This window comes from Cygnus olor, chromosome 6 (assembly GCF_009769625.2).
Source record: "Cygnus olor isolate bCygOlo1 chromosome 6, bCygOlo1.pri.v2, whole genome shotgun sequence".
Lineage (NCBI taxonomy): Eukaryota > Metazoa > Chordata > Aves > Anseriformes > Anatidae > Cygnus > Cygnus olor.
The window spans coordinates 25,096,917-25,118,267 of NC_049174.1; the positions used below are offsets into that span (position 1 = coordinate 25,096,917).

The 21,351-nt window shown below is 47.8% G+C and overlaps 1 protein-coding gene across 2 annotated transcripts in view; it reads left to right on the forward strand.

The window, feature by feature from the left end:
- Positions 1-1,552: 1,552 nt before the first annotated feature.
- ADCY5 (adenylate cyclase 5) overlaps positions 1,553-21,351 on the forward strand; it is a 216,048-nt gene continuing 196,249 nt past the window's right edge. The window contains exon 1 of one of the 2 annotated variants that reach the window (XM_040562145.1): positions 1,553-2,916. In XM_040562145.1, the coding sequence (XP_040418079.1) occupies positions 1,906-2,916 (1,011 nt within the window). In that variant the 5' untranslated portion in view covers positions 1,553-1,905. Of the gene's footprint in view, positions 2,917-15,425; positions 15,760-21,351 lie in introns of those variants that run through there. The other variant, XM_040562146.1, reaches the window with a different exon arrangement.

The window sequence follows — 21,351 nt, forward strand, 5'->3', positions numbered from 1 at the left end:
AATGATGCATTATAATTGAAATGCTCAGTTTCTCTTACCTGTGGAAGTAAACTTTCTGGAGAAGGGGCTGTAGCTTAGTGTGCAGTGAAATCCTCACGGGGACTGAGGCTTCTAGAGGCTGTTGTGGTGTAAAAACTAAATAGGACCTGACTTAGTCCCAGTGGTGAAACACGGGAACCTCAAAACTATTTGTCCCATTACCTGAGCAATGCTCTGTTGATACCCAGAAGTGGAGGTTGTCAGATGTAGGTGGATCAGGTAGAGGCCTGCTTCTGACCCCTACCTCCTTAGTCGTTTTCTGTCATGTGGAATTACTTTGAAACTCGTCGAGAGCCATCCTTCTCCCTCCACTTTGTTTTACAGTTGCAATTTTTTTTTGAAAAAGTGAGGTTTTTTTCCTAGTGGTTTGGAAAGACCTCCAAAAGGGGGCTTTGTGCACAGAGCAGGACCCGTCCCGCCTCACAGCGCCCTGGAGCATCCTTTCTCTGTCCATCCCCAGCCCAGTGGCCGACCAGAGTGTTCCCGAGCCCGGTGTCCCTCCAGCAGTGGCAGTGCTGTGGGACAGCCCCAAAATGGCGCACTGCTCTCCAAGGAAGGAGTTATTTATAAAAAACAGCTCCTGTCAGGGAGGGAATCGTGAGGGCAACCTGTAGCACAGCACCTGACAGGCCCGTGCCACGTCGGTGAGCATCACTGTGAGAACTGCGTGCGCTTTTTTGGGGGTGAAAACCGTTTATCCGTGCGTTTATGACAAGGGAAGAGGCCGTGAGGCAGCGCCTCGTCAGGATGGGGTGGGGGGGTGCTCACGCAGCGCCTCGCCCTCCCGCGGCACCGAAAGGGTTAAACCTCCTCCCTCCTCCCGCGTTCATTGGCGGGCCGGCCGCCGGCGGCGCCCAATGGAGGCGTGCGGCGGCGGGGGGCGCGCCAATGGGGGCCGGCGGGGGGCGGGGCGGGGGCCGGCGCGGCCGGCGCCCGGTTGAATGGGGAGTACAAAGGGGCGCGGGGCGGGCGGGCCGGGCTGTGCCCGTCCCTATCCCGGTCCCCGTCCTGGTCCCGGTCCCCATCGCGGTCCCGGCCGTGCCGCTGCGGGCGGGCGTGCCTAGCCCTCCCCTCCCTGCTTTATTTTTTTTTCTTCCCTCCCTTTTTCTCCTTTTTTTTTTTTTCTTTTTTTCTTTTTTTTTTTTTTTCCCAGCTTTGCCTGCTGTATGTGCATGAGCATTGCGGCTGCCGCCCGCCCTGCCGTGCCGCCGGGGCTGCTCCGGCCTCGCCTCGCCTCCCAGCGGCGGAGCAGCGCCGCCGCCAGCGCCAGCAGCAGCAGCAGCAGCACCACCCGTCGCGGGCAGGCTCCCCCCGGGCAGGGGATGCTCCCGCCGCCCGCCGCGGCCCCGGGAGCCCGAGCCTGAGCCTGAGCCTCGCCGCCTTCCCCGCGGGGCGGCCGCCGCCGCCGCCCGCCCGCCTGCCCCGTGCCCGGCCCCCAGCGGCGGGTGCCCGGGGCCGGCGCGGCGCGGCGAGCTGCCATGCGGCTCCCCCGCCGAGCACCGAGCCCCCTGCGGCCGCCCCGCAGCGGCTGAGGGCGCCCTGCCCCGAGGAGGGGCCCCCCGGGTCCGCTCCGTCGCCCCCCCGGCCCCCCTCCGCCGCCCCCCGGGTGTGGAAGCAGCGGGGCCGCCGATGGAGCCGGCGCTGCCCTGACGTCCCCCCTCGGGATGCCCCGGCTCTAGGGGACGCTGCGGAGACTTTGGGGTTTTTGGTTGTTTTTTTTTTTTTTTTTTCCCCTCTTTCCACATCGATTTCCCCATCGACTTCCCCATCTTTTTCTTTCCTTTGTTGTGTTTTGGGGTTTTGTCCCCTCTGGTCATCCCTTTTGGTGTGGGGGAGCCCCCTGCCCGCTGCCCCTTCCCACAGGGCATGTCCCGGTCCAACAGCGTCAGCCCCCCGGGCTTCGGTGGCCCTGCGCCCTGGGCGGGCACTGAGCAGCACCGCTCGGCCTGGGGCGAAGCAGAGGCCAGGGCCAATGGCTACTCCTACCCGCCGCCTCCGAACCGGTCCTCGGGCAAGAAGGCCTCCCGCATGGCGAGCAGGTGGCGGAGCGAGGAAGACTACGAGCCTCAGGCGAGCCGGAGCCGCGGGGAGAGTGGCTGCAGGATGATGAGCTTTAGGTCCAAATCTGCCTGGCAGGAACACGGTGACGAAAGCCGACGTCACCGGTCCCGCCACCAGCCCGGCGGTGATTCCCCCGCTGCCCCCAACAATGCCAGCCCCCGGCAGCTGGGGGAGCAGGGGGAGGTACGGCCCCGGTCCGTGGAGCTGGGGCTGGAGGAGAGACGCATCAAGGCCAAGATCGAGGAGCTGGAGGAGGAGGACGGGGACGAGGGGGGCTCCGAGGCGGCCTTCTCCATGGGCAGCTGTTGCAGCAGCCTGCTGCAGATCTTCAGGTCCAAGAAGTTCCAGTCGGAGAAACTGGAGCGCCTCTATCAGCGCTACTTCTTCCGACTCAACCAGAGCAGCCTCACCATGCTCATGGCCGTGCTGGTGCTGGTCTGCGTGGTCATGCTGATCTTCCATGCTGTGCACGGCCGCTATGAGGTATCCTACGTCGTGGTGCTCTCTCTGGCCATCCTGCTGATGGTGGTGCTGTGCATGGTGTGCAACCGCAACGACTTCCACCAGGACCACATGTGGTTGGCGTGCTACTCTGTCATCCTGGTCATCCTGGCTGTGCAAGTGGTAGGGGTTCTGCTGGTGTGGCCCAGGAGCGCCTCGGAGGGCATCTGGTGGACCGTCTTCTTCATCTACAGCATCTACACGCTACTGCCAGTGCGGATGAGGGCCGCGGTCATCAGCGGGGTGGTGCTGTCCGCCATCCACCTGGCCGTCTCCCTCAAGATCAACGCGGAGGATAAGTTCCTCCTAAAGCAGGTAGGCGAGCCCTCAGCCTGTTCATTCGTGTGCGCGCTTGGCAGCCCCGAACTGCCCTGGAAGAGCGAGGACGGTGGGTTTGGCTCTGTCCCCAGCCCCGAGTGACCTGCTACTCGCTGGGATGTTGTGCTGTCTGGCGGTACCCTCTGCCCTTTTTTTTTAATAGCTGTTTCCTCAGTGCTGGTGTCTCTAAGGCTCTGAACATTTAGGAAACCTGTCCGAGGGTTTTCCAATGCCCGCTGTTGTGGCGCACGGCCGGACAGCCCCCGGTGCCCTTCAGCTGTGTTTAGTGTCAACAGCTCTGTGCTGCATGCACCTGTGGCACGGTGTCCCGCAGGCTGCCGGGTCACCAGGAAACAAACATGTGGAAAGTCTCGTGATTTCTGTCGGGTAGAGGCTATCCTCGTGTGTAACTCCAGGGGCTAAATTCACATCAGCGCAGGGCTTGCTGAGGCATCGGGGAGCGTGCTCCAAGGAAACGTTGAATAAGCTTTTGGTTTACCAGGAAGGTGTTTGCTCTGAGATGTGCTGGAAATGTCGACGGTGAGGAAGCCCAGAGTTCATGTGCAGCTAGCAAAAAGTAAAGATGTATAAAAGCAGATGATTATTTAGCCGTGATATCATATTTAACTGGAGCAGCTCAGTTCACAGGGACAATAAGACTACTGCTGAATGCATTACGGTGCAATTTTTAATTACTATATCTGTATAAACAACAGCAATACAAGGTGCCACTCTTCTTTACAAAGCAAAGCAAGTGGCCGTGGGGGTCACACGCTACCAGCTCCATAGGCACCATGGTGATCCCAGAACCAGCAACTGAAAACGTAGCAATGTGATAATCACCAGCCCTCTAAGGAGCAGGGGTCTGAGCAAGCAGGAATCTGTCGCAGCCAGCCTGGATGCTCGTGTATTTGTTAGCACCAGGAGTTCAGTAGCCTACCGACCTGTCGCATCACACAAAATTCAGCCTCGTGCTTGCAGCACCTGCCTCTAGCCTGACCGTGAAGTTGCTTTGAGTTCCACCGATTGCAGTGTCAGGAAAAGTTCTAGGGCTTATTTCCCCCCCATCAATAAAACTTCAGTATGCTCAGGCTGTCACTACTTCGCGTACAAAATATCCCTTGAAATTATTACTGCATTCCCCCCCGCTTGCTCCCTATTCTCTTCTCCCCCCATCCCTGCCCAGTTAAGCCTGCTCGGACAGTTTCTGGCTTTGTTCTTAGCTTGTTACAGATATTTTTATAAACTGCACATGGCATATTTTTCTTATGCTTGATATAAATGGCTTTTTGTGCATTTCCAGCAGAGCATACGCTGTAAACGGGACTGTTACTGTTTTTCTGCTTGACTTGGAAAAGTTTGCTAATGCCAGAAATTGCTCACCATCACTCTGGCCCCACAAAGCCTTGTGCATGCTCTTCCCTGCATACACTGAGACTTGTTCTCTTGAATTCAGTATATTCAGAGACCGTGTTCTTACATAGGAAGGCAAAATGATGATGAAGGCCAAAAGACTTAATCTGTTACAAGTTGATTTTTGAGGGTAGTGATGAGCGCATAACGTATTTTTACTGTGGAAAGTATTGGTAACTGTGTCTTAATGGGAAGGAGCCTCATTTGATCGATTCCCTCAGTGGAGAATTTGGGATGTTTACAGCTCAGGATCGCTTATTTGCAGGTTTATTTGTAAGAGGCTGAGCACGTGAATAAATGTGAACTTGTTGAAGGTAAAAGCACGGGCAGGAGGGGATGGTGCAGTGTTCACAAATCTGTGTGCCACAGTTGTGTTCCCTTTTGTGCCAAAACTGGGCTTTACTGCAGCTTCAGAAAAGTGTTTAGTTGATGAGGAATATCTTAGGAGTCCTCTTACTTTGTTTTCAAAGACAACATCTCTCTCCACGTTGCACTTCTTCCTACTTACCCCAAGTGCCGGTCTCTATCTTACTGTGGTCTCCGCTGGCACAGCTCTGCTGAATCCAGCGGGGCTGCACAAGGCCAAGAATCAAGATTCCTTGCACATTTGCGTATGAACGTGAGCTGCTATCTCTGGCTGATAGAAAAATCTGTTCCTACAGAGCACATTGCCTCACAGCTACGAGCAGGCCTTTCTCACTGGGGCTGCGTTTGTTGCCATGGAAATGTGGCATGTTCAGCTCTGCCCCACTGAAGCACATAAGCCCTATTTTTCCCTTCAGACTCATATGGGTGAAGGTGGATGAAGGCCGGATAAAATCGAGAGGAGAGGGTTAAGTTGTCTTCAGTGGCTGCACTCCGACAGTCACATCATCCTGGGTTTTGTGGAGCAGAAGTGGATACGAATGCATCTGTGACTGCGTGACCAGATGGTTCTTTATCCATAGCATTCGCAGGAGAATGGCTGTTTGGGATGTGCGTCCCCCAACCTCTTCTTATCATGGCATTTTTAACCATAGTACTTCAGCAAGTTATTCTTTGTGAGGGCTTGTTTTCCTTTAATCTTCTCCCAGGTGCTTCCAAGCAAGGAAAAATCAGACACTCTATAATTCAAATCTCAACCAGGGTGACTCTTGCATAGACTTCTGCGTGCTTTTATGAAGCTCAGGGACCCTGTTAAAAGCCTCGCTGCTTCTCTTGAGAAAGAGGGTGAAATTCTTGGTTGTCGGTCCCTTTTGGGAGAAAGGCAACTTGCTGGATTCCCTCTCTGAGGATGCACGATTTTATTTGTCTGAATGGCCTTGCTCCTAGCACTCCTGGACTTCTCTGTCACCAGATGTTGTGGTCTGCGATGATGCTAGTCAGGCTGGTGTCTTTAAAGGCAGAGCCCTCCTCATCCGTTGCTTCAGGAAAGGATTAAGGCACACCACTGTTTCTGAATTGGTAAAGTGGCAGGAATAAAGGTAGCTGTGATTGTTCCCTCTCAGCTGAGCTGCTTTTTAACAATTCTGGGGTCAACGGACTTTGAAAGGCAGCCCTGGCTTCTGCCTGTTGACTGGAGGAGTCTGGGGCCTGCCTTTCAAATGAGCAGCCTGACTACCCCCGGCAAAAGCAGCGGGTGTATGTGTTCCCTCCATGAGTCTGATCGGGTACAGGCGATGATCCTGACTTCATGAACTAATGTTGGACTGGAACAAAACATGACGATTAGTGTGAATTATTGCATTAGTTTCAAAAGTTATCCCTGCTGAGTGAGGGGATAAGAAGAAATTGTTTGAGAACTTACCTCCAAAGACTGCTGCTGGAAGCAGAGCATACTGAATGTCTGACAGTCCTCCAACTACAAATCTTGATCACTTACAGGTTTTTGTGTACCTGGGATCAATTAATTCCAGAAGGACTGGGTTTGGATTCACTGGGGAGGGGATGACTGCATTTGTCTTCAGGTTTGTGTCCTTGTGTTATTTTGGGAAAGATGGGGGTTACAAATGTGTTTCAGTGCACACTGGTCTGTCTTCCCCTCTCTGTATTTATGCTGTATCTTTTTAGACTTTTCCATGTGGTGGTTGTGATACGTTTCTGGGCTCTGAAAGTAGTCAACTCCAAAATTCATGTGAGAAGTAAATGCCAATAAAACAGTCAAATACTTACCTGAGAAGGAAACACACTATTTATCAATACATTGTCTTGTATTCACAACAAAGTTGATAATGAGGTTTGTTCCGTGTTCCAGAAGAAACAGACCACCTAACTAATCCGCAAACTCTGCACGGACACATGGGGGGAACTTGCAGCGTATGGGTTGCAGATGCTTCACTGCGGTCATGTGAGTGGACCAGTTGCCCTCAGCACAGCAGGTCTTGAGTAAGTCCTGGCATTTCTGTCAGGCTAGGGGCTAAGGGACAGGGAGTTTCACAACGGAGTTTGTTGGGCTCTGAATCAGAGTTGAAAAGGGATGGGGATGGTGTGTGGGAGGGATGGGGGACCAGGAGTAAAGGATAAGAATGCATATACAAACATCAAACAAACCTGTGGACTGAGGTTAGATTTATTCCTGTTTTCCCATCCAAACCTGTTCTATTGTAACTTTTTGAGGTTCCTTGTTCAAGGATACAGTTAAGGCTTTGTAGTTTATTAACTCAGTGTGAGTGGGTGACTGTTAAGGTACCACAAAAACAGAAGACTGGGAAAGATGTATACAAGTTTTTTTGGGTGTGTGTTTTTTGGGTGGTTTTTTTTTTTTTGGTCTTGTGTCTGTAACCTCACTGAAAGAGAAACTGAAAACCTAAGATCTCTTTCCTCCCCAAATACTACTGCAAACCTTCTGCAAAGGCTTTCTAATAGCACAGTTGGCTGCAGCTGCCCCAGCACAGGGCTCTTGTTTTTGGCACTCCAATTCAAGGCTCCTGATGTTGAGCTCCTTGTTGCTCGGTCCCTTTCCATATGCCTCCATAATAACAACATCACATGAGTACTCCTCATCCTTCACGTCTGAGAACTGTGTATGTGTTGGCCTTTCTCCATGTCAGTCCATGTTAATGATACACGATTGATCCACAGCTGCACAGTGGCTCTCGAAACTGTGGTGTTTCAGTTTAACCATTTCTAGGAAGATGTTGGTATGAAAATGTGTCTTTTTCCTTTCCCTAGATAAACTGTCACTTCAGTAGAGCTAAAAACATCTTACTGTAATAGGGTATATTGACTTGTGGATATCTTCTAGCATCTCGTAAAGATGCTTTTCAGATGCAATTCAAATGGCATTCAATGAGAAGCTAGTCACATAGCAGGAGAAGTAGTACTGCATGTTCCAAATGAGCTGCAGCATGCGTAAGATATGTAGATAATGACTGATTTTGAGACTAACAGATTCTCAGAAGTGTTACCAAGTCACTGTATTGCATTTTCATTGTCATCTAGTGGCAGTTATTCACAAAGGAGGAGAAATGTGCTACCTCAAATGCAGGTAGATCTGTATGTCACTTTTTTATTTTTTTTAACAGTTGCATGCTGCCTCTTTTACTTTTGTTTGCCTGGAAAATAAATTTGAGTAATGCTTATTTAGGATGTGATCTTACTGTGTGCCTCGCAGCACTTAATGTCCTGTTCTGCATAAACACAGTAGAGCTGCTCGTGCAGGGAGATGTGCTCCGGCAGCACTAACAACTGAAGGCTGACTGAGCTGTGCTTGGACTGAACTTGGTAAAAATTGACCATTTGAGGCCTTTAGGTCAGGAAAAAAATGGCAACCTGAAACATTCAGTAGCTGTTGTATTGATAATTGCCTTCCCTAGTGTAATTCGCTAACAGAGGTAATTAATTTAATCCCTGAGGTATTGTATATCAATTAGTCTTTATTAGGAATATTGTCGGTATCTCTTGGGAATGACTGTGTTGCTTGAGGTTTATAGAGGCATGTCTGCTTCTCTTATCTTCTAAATTACCCTGTGGTCCTGCCACCTCCTAATCTTCCTCCCATGCTTCACTTCCCTCCTTCCCACCACCCTGAATTTTTTTTTTTCATTTCACTGTAGCATTCCCCGACACCCATAACTGCTCACGTAACAGTGTTTACCGAGGGCCATGTGCCTAATTTCTCTGCGTTCCTGGTAGGTTCGTTGTCTCAGTAAACTGACCCATTCAACTCGTTTCTCTTGGCCCTGTGGTAGCAGTCGCAGTCCCATGGCTGGCCTGGAACTTGTGCGTTGAATACGAAACTCGGTGGGGGTGATTTGGGTGCCTTGCTGTGCCAGGTGTGCTAATGCTGGCAAAAGGCTTGTCCTGCTGAGCGTCTGATGGGCTGGAAAAGTCAGGGAGTGCTAGTTTTGTTTCCTTCTGGGGAGGCAAAGATGTTTCAGCAAAACGTCAGCAGATTTCATCGAGGTGCAGGAGGCAGAAGGACAGCTTTGGGTGCTGTAACCCCACAGCGTGGCTGTTGACTTGACCTCATGCATCCTGGGCTGGGGGCTTTGGTTTGAGCCACACATGACCCTATCCGAGTCAGGACCTCTTACTGATGTGGTCTTTTGTTACTAACTGCATTCAGGTGATTTATAAACCTGACCTGCAGTGGAAACAAAATGCTGATTATCCCCATCCTAAAGACTCACTGAGGCTGGTTGTGCCCTCTCAGAGCCGGCGGCAGCGCTTCCTAAACGTCCTTACGGTGCTGCTGAGCTCCGGGGTGGAAGAGGACTGGGACTCTGCCCAGCTGCAATGTGAACTTTGGACACCAGACAGCTCTCCAGATGTGCTCTCTCTCTCAATTTGGGTTTGATTAGCTAATCTTTCAGTCATGCACCACAGCTCCCTTGGAATCTTTTATGAAAATTGAAACAATTGCTGACTTTTTTGGCCATTTCAGTAGTGGGAACAGTTACGGTCTTTTGGGAATAGCTGGGTTTGTTTTTACATTTTGGTAGTGGGCATTACTCTCATCCTCTCATCAAACCAAAAGACCTTTCCTTCTGTCCTGGCACAAGATACAATGAAAAAAATCTTCAGCAGCAGCTGAAACATTGAGAGGTGAAAATCAAAATTATTTTGACAGTAGCTTCCATGTGTGTGGTAAAGTGGTCCACCCTATAGAAGTTGGTTGCTTCTGAGTGAGAACCTGTGCTTTGAAAAGTTCCTGTCCTCCTCTTTTTTTGATTTTTTTTTTTTTTTTTTTTTCCCTGTGCAGGTGGGTGCGGTTCAGAGAAAATACCCGCTTTTGTTTGGGGAGGTGGAAGACAGGGCTCCAAGTTTTGCTACCCTTGGGCAAGGTTTATCTTGCTGTCTGCTTTATACTGTAGGATTTACACGGCACCTTGCATGGGTAATATGTACCCAGAAAATGCAATGCAGACGGAGCTAGAGCGCAGCAGTCTCCCCCCAGCCTTATAGCTGCTCCGAGATTTCATGATGTGCTATATGGCTTTTTTTCATGGCCTGCAGTGGTAGGATAGTGACAATGTGTGTGTTTGTGAGGAATGCAAAAATTCACAGCTTCTGGGAAGTGGGTGGGGTTCCTGTGTAGCTGCTGAGTGACTTTTTTTCATCTCCTGTGAGTCCTGGGTTTTGATGTGGGATGCACTCAGTGTTAGCTCCTTTACTCCTTCTGAAGTCTAGCCTAGCGATCCTAGCTTGTGATAGCTTGCATCCAGGGGATGCTCTTTCTTCTTTTTGTTTTTAAATTGGTTATACTTTAAGAAAAACCTTTTTTGTCTTTACCCGAGATGTATCCTCCTCCTGCCAGGAGTTTAAATTGATTCATTATTATGGAGTCCTTAGGCTAGGTAAAAACCCAAGGGGAAATCTCATGTGAGTGAAAAAACACAACCCCAAAGATATTAAAAAGAATAATCTAGTTATGAGGGGGTGTGAGAAAGAGACAAGAATTTTAATATTTGTCTCCTGAACTCCAAGATGTTCTCACCTTATCGTAGAAAAGCTTGAGGTTTCAAGTACTTAATGAGATCACACATAAAATGGCTGTCAGGTCAAGACAAGAGGCAAAATGCTTTTTAGCACCTGCGACTGGACCACTCCCAAGAAAATCTGTACTTGATGTTTTATGATGTTGATGAGCTGCCAGCCGCGCTGCTGGCAGGTAGAGGAATGGCATCGCTGATCAAATCTGCGGCAGAACCTAGCATGGGTTGGTCTTGCTCTGATACTCGGAGCAGTGGACTGAGCACAGTTTAAAGCTCTGCCTTTAGCTTCTGGTTTCAAGCTTGCGTTTGATGATGTGGGAAGCCCTTCTTTCTTCAAAAGCCTGGTGGTTAGACAAGTTTGAGAACTGTTTCAGCCAGACACATTCAGTTTTGCACTGCAAAGGTGATGCATTTACAAGTGAATTTAGAAGAATTCATGGGCAGCTTTGGCATCACCAACAGTATCACTCCTAGCGCCAGGCTTGGCTTGCTGATGAAAAGTAGGATTTTCCTTTCATTGTTAGCTGTAGAATGCTTCATTGTATCATCATGCTTCGTTCTGCAAATAAAATGTTTATGTGTGCTTCTCTTTATATCTATCATAAGTGATTAATGCAATTGCGATGCATCTTTTGCTCTCTTCCCTAGTCATCAAGAACACAAATCACGTTTGTGTGTTTAAGATGTTATCTGGACTGTCTGTCGTAAATAGCATCAGGCAAATCCAGTGTGCACTGTATGGTCAAAGTTTTATGGCTTCTCCTGCTGCATAGCAGCAGAGATGACAGAAGAGAAGTGTGTTTCAAAGCATCCTCAGTCCTGCCCTGGTTTTCCCCCCGTCGCCTTTAGCCAGACTGATTCTTCTGCAGTTTGATGGCTTTTCAGATGAAATGCTGAACTTTTGCATCTCTTCATGAAAAGTTTTACGCATCCATGCAACGCCCATAAAAGTTTTTACTGTGAATTGGGCTTTTATGGCACTGCAGTGCTTAGCTGCCATGCTCCCTCCTCCTGGGAAACTTTACTTCTGGGGAGCTGAGTTGAGTTGAGGATTAAAGCTGCACTACTGATTTAACATACACATTCCACTAGTATCAGAGTGCATCTTTGTAGACAGTAAACAAAGGACTGTGCTGATGCAACAGAGGAGGAATATATATGCAGAAAGTTGCTCTTCCTCCCCTCCCAGACATTAGAATTTGATCTCTTAAAGCAGCAAATTATGCAAACTGTTTATTCCTTGAACGTGTTTGCAGCTTGTATAAGACATTCTGTCTCACTTCATAGTCAAAAGAAAAGGCTATGACATTGCTTGCAAGAATCTGTCATAAAACATTTCTAATACAGACAGTTCCCTGGCTGTGTTCTCCCCTTCAGAAAAAGCCGTGGCTCCTTCCCTTTATTCCCTTCTCTAGACTAAATGTTACAAACACTGATTTCTGTGTACCTCAGAAGCTGGAAACTGAATTCTTAGAGCTAGCACTGTGGTAAGGGACTACTCAAATCAGTATTTCTAAAAACAGTAGTTTGCCAGTCAGCCCACAGATGACAGAGCTGCTCAGACATGCTTGCTGAGTGATGAATTCTTTCCATTTGCTGGGAGGTACCCGACAGCAGCTTTGTCTGTGTTCTTGCTTAATGTATGGGGATTTATGCACAGAATTACAACACAAATGGGTGGACCAAGGAATACATTATTAATGAAGATGTTTCCAACTGAATGGGATTTCTTTTTTTTCAGGCTGGTGGTTACTAGTAAGCTCACAGAGGAAAGGAGGCGATGCTGTGTGGTGCCTGCAAAGGAAGATGCTATGCATTGCCGTGGGAGACTGTGTAATTAAAATGTCATTCTAGCTCTTTAAAAGCTAACTGCAGTCTTTAAAACCGTTAAGCAGGAGGGAGGTTCCTAGTGTGGGAACGGCTGTTCTGCAGTGAGCTCGCTGATGGCGAGGCCGGGAAGGACTACCGACGCTGCTTAGCGCAGCTCGGTGACTGATTCTTCTCTTACGCTTACTGACTTCTGTTCAGATGGCATGGAAAATCATTTTAATGCAGAACGCACAGTATTTGCCAGCTGAAGAAGGAATCAGCAACAGTCTCTGAACTGAAGGTGAACCGAACCTCTGCTTCCCCCACCTTAGTAAGACAGGTTTATAACTCCCTGTGGTGGAACATATTGGGGGTATTTTCCTACTTCGGGTGGCATCGTCTGCCTGAAACATAACACAGATGGTCGTGTTAGTTTGTGAAGGGGCTCTGACATCATGCCCAGATTTCATATTGGGTAATTACGTTCTTGCCTTTGTAACTGTTGTTGAATATGGCATTTTTCTTTGCTGCATTTCTGTTCTCGACTCTTTAACAGTACATGAAAGCACCGTCATGTAGCTACTGCTCATATGTGGGGTTTACTACCGTATCTGAGAAATTTGCAAGGTTGTTGAAAAGCCAGAATAAAATGAGGGACTAGAGCTCAGGCTTGTGTCTTCTTAGTCATGTTAGTGTGCTGGAGCAAGTGCCATCCCACTGCTATGACAGATGCACTGGCAGTTTTTGAAAGCTGCAGAACTGGAGATGATATGGTTGAAGGATGCCTCTGGAGGTCAGCTACACCATCCCAATCCATCAAGACAAGACTAAGTCAGCCTAAACTGTTTGTGGCAGGTACTGATCACATATTCATCCAAAAAACACCCGTCCTTTGTATCCCTGCTTTTTGGAGTCATGAAGGTGCCGATATGCTTTTTCGGTTTTGTGCTTGTTTTAAGCAAACAAGCAAGCACAGCCCTGCATAGGCTTTGATGAGCAGGTAGTAGAGATGCCCATGATCGTAGCTCTGTGGCTGCTTGTAGCTGAAACTGGCTCTTAGCTTCCTTGTTTCGCTTTCTTTAGTTCCCACCCCACCCCAAGCCTGCCGCTCTCTCTCTGTCACAAATAGTACATTTATATGACATCTGGCACATAAATGAGGTGGTCCTGAAAGTGCTGCAATACCAGCAAAAAGCTTGATGCTCAGCTCCTCTCACAGGTGACTTCCCTTTCATCTTGTAGTCCTCCTCAGCTGGTGGAACAGGCATCCTTAGTTAACTACGTTCCTGACCTGTTAGCACTTCAGGGCTGCTCCAGGGGCTCTTAGGAGTGTGTGCTTTTTGCAGCCACTGTCGAAATACTTGAGGAAGTATTTCCTGAAAATGTTTTCATCTCTCATTGGATAAAGTTTGGAGACTGCAATTTTCCCTTCTAAACTAATGTAGATAATGATTATCTGGCTGTAGTCATGACACTGAAGGTTTGTCCAAGTAGTGATGCCCCGGAAAAGTAGCCATAGGTGGATTAGTTAAGCCACAAAAAAATACTACATAGAAACTGTTGTCCACTGCTGAAATCACCTTATTCAACTATTGTAGATGCAAATGGACCCAGTTAATTTAATTCACTTCCAGAGGGAATGCAAACTAAATAAAGTCATGCTCATTAAGAGGAGTGTTCACACAGGTTTAAATAATCTTCTTCAATTTATTTTGATGAACTTTTCTGAGCAGACAAATCTTTACCATAATTTCTCTAGGGTAAGATTGGAGCTTGTGTAAGACAGGAGTACTTAATAATATTGGCTTAGAAAATGGCATATATGAGAAACGCACAGTTAGAAGAGTGTCTCCCTCTGTGCTTGCCCCTTGGTGTGGGATCTCAGGTTGCCAAACTGTGAAGTGGCAGCCAGTGATGCTGTTCTGGGTCTCACTTTGGAGAAGCTCCCCTGGTTTCCATGAGCTCTTCCTCTGCTTAAGCCACTTACAGCCCTGCATGTACTGTTCACCCAGTGCCTTGCTGCAACGTGAGTGTATCTGCTGCGTGTAAAACCTGAGGGGCTGACAGCCCCCCTGCCAAACCTCCTGCTGGGGATGGGTGGAGAAGTGTCATGCTCCATTCAGGTGGGTGGCATGGTAACTTTGGCTTGGTGGCCAGTGGGTCAGGATGGAGTGGGAGAAAGTGACAATGTCCTTTCAGTAGAGAGGAAAAAGCCCGAAAGGTGCCTTCTGCACAAGCAGGGGTCTTAGGTAGAGCTGCAGTTTCCTGGGCTGAGTTAAAGAGCTTTTGAATCTTAATGACCAGGCTACCTACTCCTCCCTCTGTTATTGCCTGTCCCTGCCAGATCTAATAGGAATCTCACCCCTGTTCTAACCATACCCTAAATCCTTATTGCCTTGTCTAGTTTGTATTTAGCACCAGAAGAAATGAATGGGAATCTAAATGTGTTCTGCCAGTCACCAAAAATACCTTTTTCCCTCTGGCTGCTTGGGAATTGCCTTAAACTCCCCTCAGGGCTTTTCTGTATGAAGGGACAGCTAGTGACTGATTTACACTGATCAGTCTTCACCTTTCTGAAAGGCATCTGTCTTACACCAGCCACCCTGCAGTGCACACCTTTCAGAGCGGTGCTGGTGGGAGATGTCTGCAGTGTCTCTAGTCTCTCCCCAGCCTGACTCCTCTGTAGGTCCTGGGGAAAAACAATAATAAAATAAATAAATAAGAAAGAAGAAATACTGTAAAAACTTAGTGGTGAGAGGTGCATTTTCCTGTTCTTCACCCACATGGCAAAGGATTACTGAGATTTGGGTCTTGCAGAGTTTTGGTTGCATGTCCTGTAGCAGCAGTGCTTGCCAAAGAGACTATCAAACTCAGTAACTGAAACGTTTTTGCCCCCATCGTAGTTTCAGCCCAACTCAGCTGAACTTAGTTTAGTCCATTTATTTGGACTAAAATAGTCTGGGAGGTGCACATATGCACCTGAGCTGGCAGAAAGGCAGCTGGTCATCATGTAGTGAGAAAGTGATGTCAAGGAGCCAGGAGCAGACACACATGCAGCTGAAGGAGGCTGAGAATAACTGGTTGAAAGCTTCCTCTTCAGTCTCTAATAAATTTCAATGGATAATTTTATGAAAAAAAAAAAAAAAAAAGACACTGCCCCAATTCCCTCCATTTTGCTTTGGTAGGAATCGAGTGTGTGGTTGAGAGCATGACCCAACAAGCACTGTTTTGGAAGCCTCACCTACTGCATGGGATTAGAGTAGTGCCTGCTCCCTTGCATTTCACGTGAGGGCAATTAGTGCACGTGCATGGCAATTAGTGCTGCAAATGAAGTCGACACTGCTGTATTCTGCCTCTTTAATGGCTTGCTTTCCTCCTCTGCCAAAAGAGCAACCAGGCAGTCTCAAAGGAACCTGCTGCCTTCTGATATTTAATTTGCTTCAGGCTTACCTTGGCATCTGCCTCTTTCTTCTGCTGCCCAGCCTGGCCCACCTGCCTGTTCCTGCTACCAGCACTGGAGAGAAGCACTACACATTTCTGGAAAATCAGGCTGTGACTTGCACACCATGCTGCAGTCCTCCAGCCCTGTGTCTCCCCGGCGTGTTTTGTCATTCTCCATTTCTGGCCTGTTCTCAGCACAACGCTGGGGTGGTTTCTGATGAGCTGCACTGGAAGTGGTGTCACTGAGCAGGGAGACATGCAGGTGGGAAGTTGCAGAACAATTCGCCTCTTTTTCATGTAGGTATCGTGGTGATGAGGACCTTAAATTACATGTGGCATGCAGCATTCATTTGTGACATGTTACTATCTGAAGCGTACATATCCTGCAGTATAGTTGGATTGTGTATAAACTCTATCTGTATATCCATCCGTGTCTTAACTGGAACATTAAGTGCTCCAAAAGATTTTTAAAACAAGAGACTGGATGGGAAAAGGTCTGGCAAATAAACATGTGGATGAGTACCCACCAACTATAGGAAAAGCTGGGTGTTAAAATACTAGAAGAGACCTCTCAAGCTGCTGACAGTGGGAGGAGGGCATGGGAGGACAGGTGGAGCACATTAATTTGATCAGGATGTTTTGGTGCAGGCCTCCTTGTATGGCTTTCCTTATTGCAGCAGAGCACCTTGCAACATGGACCACCCATCTAGGTTTGTTTTCTGAATGCCTTACAAGTGATATCTGCACAGTGATTCCTAACATGTCTCTTAATAGGAAGCTGGTAGTTTATGAAACATTTTTTAGGTGGAAGTAGGTTTTTTCCACAGGGCAGGATTGCTCTTGGGCAGGAGTATGGAGTAATCAGCTTTGCTTTTGAGTGGATGCTGTAGGCAAGAAGAAAAAGGTTGGCGTTAGTCCCTCCAAAAGAAAAATTACCTTAGAGGACCCCTCCACTGAGGATGGCACACTGGACTAATGGTGCTTCCTTGGGAGCCTTTTTCTTCTGCTCCCCTGATGGTGGAGACAGCTCAAGTGTGGGCCAGTGTTTCTTTCTAAGTAGAACTTGCCTTCACAGGACAACAAGCAAGCTGATGCTTTCTAGATAACGTGGGTCAAGTGCTGCTTTGCTGAGGAAATGGGGAGGATTTTACTTAGCTAGTAGTAATACACAAGTTATTTCCTAACCCTCTTGTGCTGAGAACTTACACTGTTTTTCTGCTATTTCTTTAACATAAGTGAGAATCAAGCCACGATTTTATGTCCTCAGGACTGGTGGCTCAGGTGATTAAAAGCGAAGAGCTCACAAGGGTGTGCAGGCCCATCACTGTGGCTGCCATCAAGGCCAGCTCCAGAACTCCCGAAAAGCAGCTGCCAGAGGCACCCAGTGACTTTTGGGAGCAATGGGGACAGGCAGACAGAAACTGTATATAGACGTGACTGTATATGCCTGCTCTATGAAGTCGTGAACATATGGAGCAGACAGTTGTTTGGGAGGTCTTGGTGGGTGGAATATTAACCGTGGTGAAGACAATACCGGAGGAGCATGCATCCACCCTGGCACTTTGTATGCATGTCGTCATGGAATTTCCAAAGACGGCCCTAAACAAAACTGCATTATAGGGGAACAATAACGCATTGTCAGCAGTCGCCAAGGATGCTGGCCTGGCACCTCTTTCCATAACTGTGCCCTAAACTGTTTCTTGTTCACAGTGTTTCTGGGGCTGTTGCATGCACAGCTGTATGTTAGCTTCTGCCTTAAATGGTTTTATAAAACTGTGCTATAGAAAACAGTGTCTGGGCTTTGTTGGGCTATGCTGGCTTGGGGTCAGTGTCTGCATTTGGGATTGTTTAAAAATAGTTACTTTTCCTAAAACCATATTTTTTTTCAGATCACAATAACTTGTCCCAAAAGGAAAAGCATATGGATCCAAGAGATTCTGTTTGAACACCTGCGTTCATTAGTGTTTCCTTGCTTCGAGCTTGAGAGACTGTATTTTAGCTACCTTTCATGTCTGTGTGCCTGATCCAAGGTTTGTGTTCTGGTTTGATCGAGGTTTGACAAGCCCCTTGAGCAGGCAGAACCCCCTCAAAGCTGGGGCGCTCAAGGAGCGTGGTGAGAACGGTGATCTGGTCCTCCTGGATGGACATCTGTCTTGATCATAGTGGGGACATTGTACCACGTGAGAGTGGGTTTTAGTACATGTCGAGTGTCTGATGCTTGTCACAGTGAACCCATGGGATAGCTGGTTTGACCCAGATACTTTTACAGCGCAAGGGAAATGCTTATGGTTTCCTGGAGTCCTTTCCAGTCTCAGTATCTGGAGAGAAGGATACAGTCTGAAGAAGTGATCATCTTGAATTGGTTAACCTGTCAGTGTCCCCAGCTGCTCTTTCATATAGTGCTTAGGCACTCTACATGGGATGCCTCAGGCATCTGGAAGCTGAGTTAGCTATAGGCTCCCAAGCGGGTCTTCTGTAATTAGGCCTCTAAAATCACCCTAAACCACATTTTTCATTGACCAAGTGGCGTGAGTCAAGTCGTGCCTCAAGTCACTTCCACAGAATAAATGACAGTCTTGTGGATTTCTGTATTTATTACTGTTTGGTCAAACTTTCAGAGGTAGCTGCTCTTGAATAGGCATAAGCTGCCTGACCAATCTCACGTACCCCAGCAGGCCGATTACTTACGTGATCAGCAGTGCAAATAGGTGTGGTAAAGCAGAAAGGATCCTCACAGAGCCTTTGGCTAGGCTCTGAACAGCACACTTGTGCTAGGAAGGAAAGATAGAGTATACTCAGAGGCTAGGTGTCTGTCAGGTTTTGTTAAAACACATAAATATTCCAAATGGGAATACAGCTTTGAATTTGAATGCTTAGAGAGCAAAAGTGAACAAGCTCCTTGTAAAAATGCTTTGTGTGTTGGCCTGAAGAGGAAGGGCATGGTCTGTGTTGTGCAGATGAAAGGCAAGCACCGAGGGATGCTAACGGTTGGGTTCCAGCTTCTTTTTTGAATGGGTTACAGCTTCTTTGTTGAATTCTGTGCTTGCAGTCCTGCCTGTTTTCTTCACTTCTCCGCATGCCTTTTGCGCTATCCATGGCAAGAGAATGGTGTTGGCAGCGTGATGTTGAGAGAAGGTGGATCTGGGGAGTTAGTCTGCAGAACCTTGGGGAGGGTCGGACTGAAATGGACTGTGAAGGAGAGCCTGTGTGTGCGGAGAGAGCAGGCAAGGTGACGGAGGTGTCTTGTGGGGACAGAGGGCTGGAAATAAAACCAGGAAAATCAGTGGGATGGGGCCTGGAGGTGAGGAGAGGCAGCTGTGAGACATCACTTGAGGTTGTTATTTTTTGGTGTAAATTTGTTGTTATTTTGAAAGCAAGGATTGCTTTAGATCTGTACCAGTATTGTTACCCAGACCAACCACTTCTTAAATTTTCTCCTCTCTCTTGAACAAAGAAAACATTACAAAGAACTTGCAATTAAAATGAATTGTGAAGTGTTATTTGGTGCCTGCTGAGCAAAATATCATGAGCTAGCTGAATTAGCAGTCTGGGAGTGTGCTGTGTAGGATGCAGTGAGGCACAGAGCCTCGGCTGTAGCAAAGAGATGGCATACTTGGAGCATTTTGGTGCCCCCAGGCTCTGCTGCCGCCTTGGCAGTGGATATGGCAACAGGCTGGCAGGTAAGGGTTGCTTAAAATTGGCTGAAGGGGACTGCAAAGAAGAGGGGGAGGAGAGAACAAGGGGCTAGAAGAAGCAAAGACAGACTCTGAAGGTGAGACCCAGAACGTCTTGCCATGCATCTTACATAGGGGATAATGCTTTACTGAAGTTTTCTGGTATGCACACGTTGGTCCCCTGTTTCATGTGCAACTTGTCCATAACAAACAGCTCTCAGCTGGAACTGACAATAGAAAAATTGTAGGAAACTTTCACCAAACAACTCACTGGTAGGTCTGCCTCCTGTTTTGTTCCTGAGCTTTTCTGTTTTAAAAGAACCAGCTGCTGTGTAGCTGTAAACATAGCAGACTTTGCTAGCAAGTTTTATCTTTGGAGGGTCAGCATCCATCCAATGCAAACTGCTGTCAGGCTCGTTTGTCCTGCCTCCACATTGCCACCAGCACCACTCCTTCCAGGCTCAACTAAGTCTGCAGGTCACAGCTTCCCACCGCGTGGTGATGGTGTGATGCCCACGCAGAATGGCTGGAAGCAGACAGAGCCATGGATGGAGGAAGCTGGTGTGTCACACCATCCCGCGGGATGTTAGTGCAGCTCTGACGGTGAAGCAGGCTCAGCAGCTGAGTGGGTGCATTTCAGTTTCTCTTTGCAGGATATTTTACAGGGTCTACTCATCAGGAGATCTTATCTTCATCAGGCAAAGCAGAGCACTGTGCACAATCCTGCTTGTCTCTGTGTGCTTTGTCCAGTGGCACAGGTCATCCGTTAAGTGAAGAAGTGGTTTTCCTAGGGGATGGGGTCTTACGTTATAAGCATATTCTAATGTTGGACATCTTTTGATGTTGCGTATGTTCGGCTTAATACGACTTTTTTCTTATGCTTTTATTGAAGGCATATTTTACCTTTCAGAGCTTCTTCCACAAGAGAAACGTGTAGGCTGACAGGGCTAGGTGGAGAGAAAGAGAGATGCTGAGGACTGAAGGAGTAAAAACTTTGTTCATTACTGTAGGGAACACTGAGGGGGGTTGCTGGAGGAAGTGCTGATAGTGGGCATGCTGTACCAGGTGCAATTTCTTCTTAGCAGAAAAGAAATCTTCTGGCTTGGTTTAATGCACGGTATGATCCTGTATAGCCTGGCACAGCTACCGAAAGAAGCATTTGTTGTGGCAACACAGTTATCTTTGTGGCATGTGGATGCCCAAAGCTGGGAACTGACAGGATTTGAAATTACCTGGGGAAGGGGAAGGCAAGGAGGACACTTGTAAATAGTGCAGGGGAAGGCAGGACAAGTAGCAAGCTGATTAGTGCTTGTGGGGGTGAAATTGTGTGTGAGTTCAGTGTGGGTGAAACAGGCCAGAGCACAGCTCTTGAAGGGCTTATTTCTGGTTTAATGCATCCAACAAATGTGCCCTGAGCTGGACCTCATTGGAGTAAAAGAGGAGAAAGCAGCTGGCACATCTGCTGTTAACCGACTGTCCAAATCACAGGGCTGACAGCCTGCGGGGCCCAAGTCATGCCTGAGAGATGTTTTGAATCTCTCATCTCTAGCAACTCAATGTATCAATATCATCTTTGTTAAACCGATGAGGAAATTAATGCATGTTTGTAGAGACCATACCACAAGCGATATGAGGAGCAACTAGTTAATGTTTAGCGAAGTTCTTATGAAGATGAGGAGTGGTATACAAGCCCCGTTCTGACTGTCTCAAGGTTACTCTTGAAAGAAAAATGCTGTTTTAGAGGAAGCTGTTGTCACTGTGATTGCAGTAAGCCTAAAATATAGCTGTACATTCATCCATTGCCTGGCTGACTATATATAGCATTACAAGAGCATGTCGGGTAGAGATGTATATCCCTATAAGCTGGAGAGATGTAAGTCAGGTGAATGAAGCCAGGAGAAAAGCCTACCTAAAAAGCGTGCTGAGCTAAGTGACTCAGATGGCAGCATGCCCCAAAGGAAACTTTCAGTGAGGGTGATTCATTAGCAGTCAAACACTCCTTTTTGTTTTCCTGCCCTGCTATGTTTACATTTTGAAATGTATGCACATCTCACTGAAATGGCCTTGCTAGCTAAAGTGTTCTTCTAAATGGGAGAAAGGAAGATTTTGTGTTTAATGTTTGATCGGCTCTGAGGCTTGGACTACAAACAAAAGCTGTATTTAGCAGGATTCATGTATAT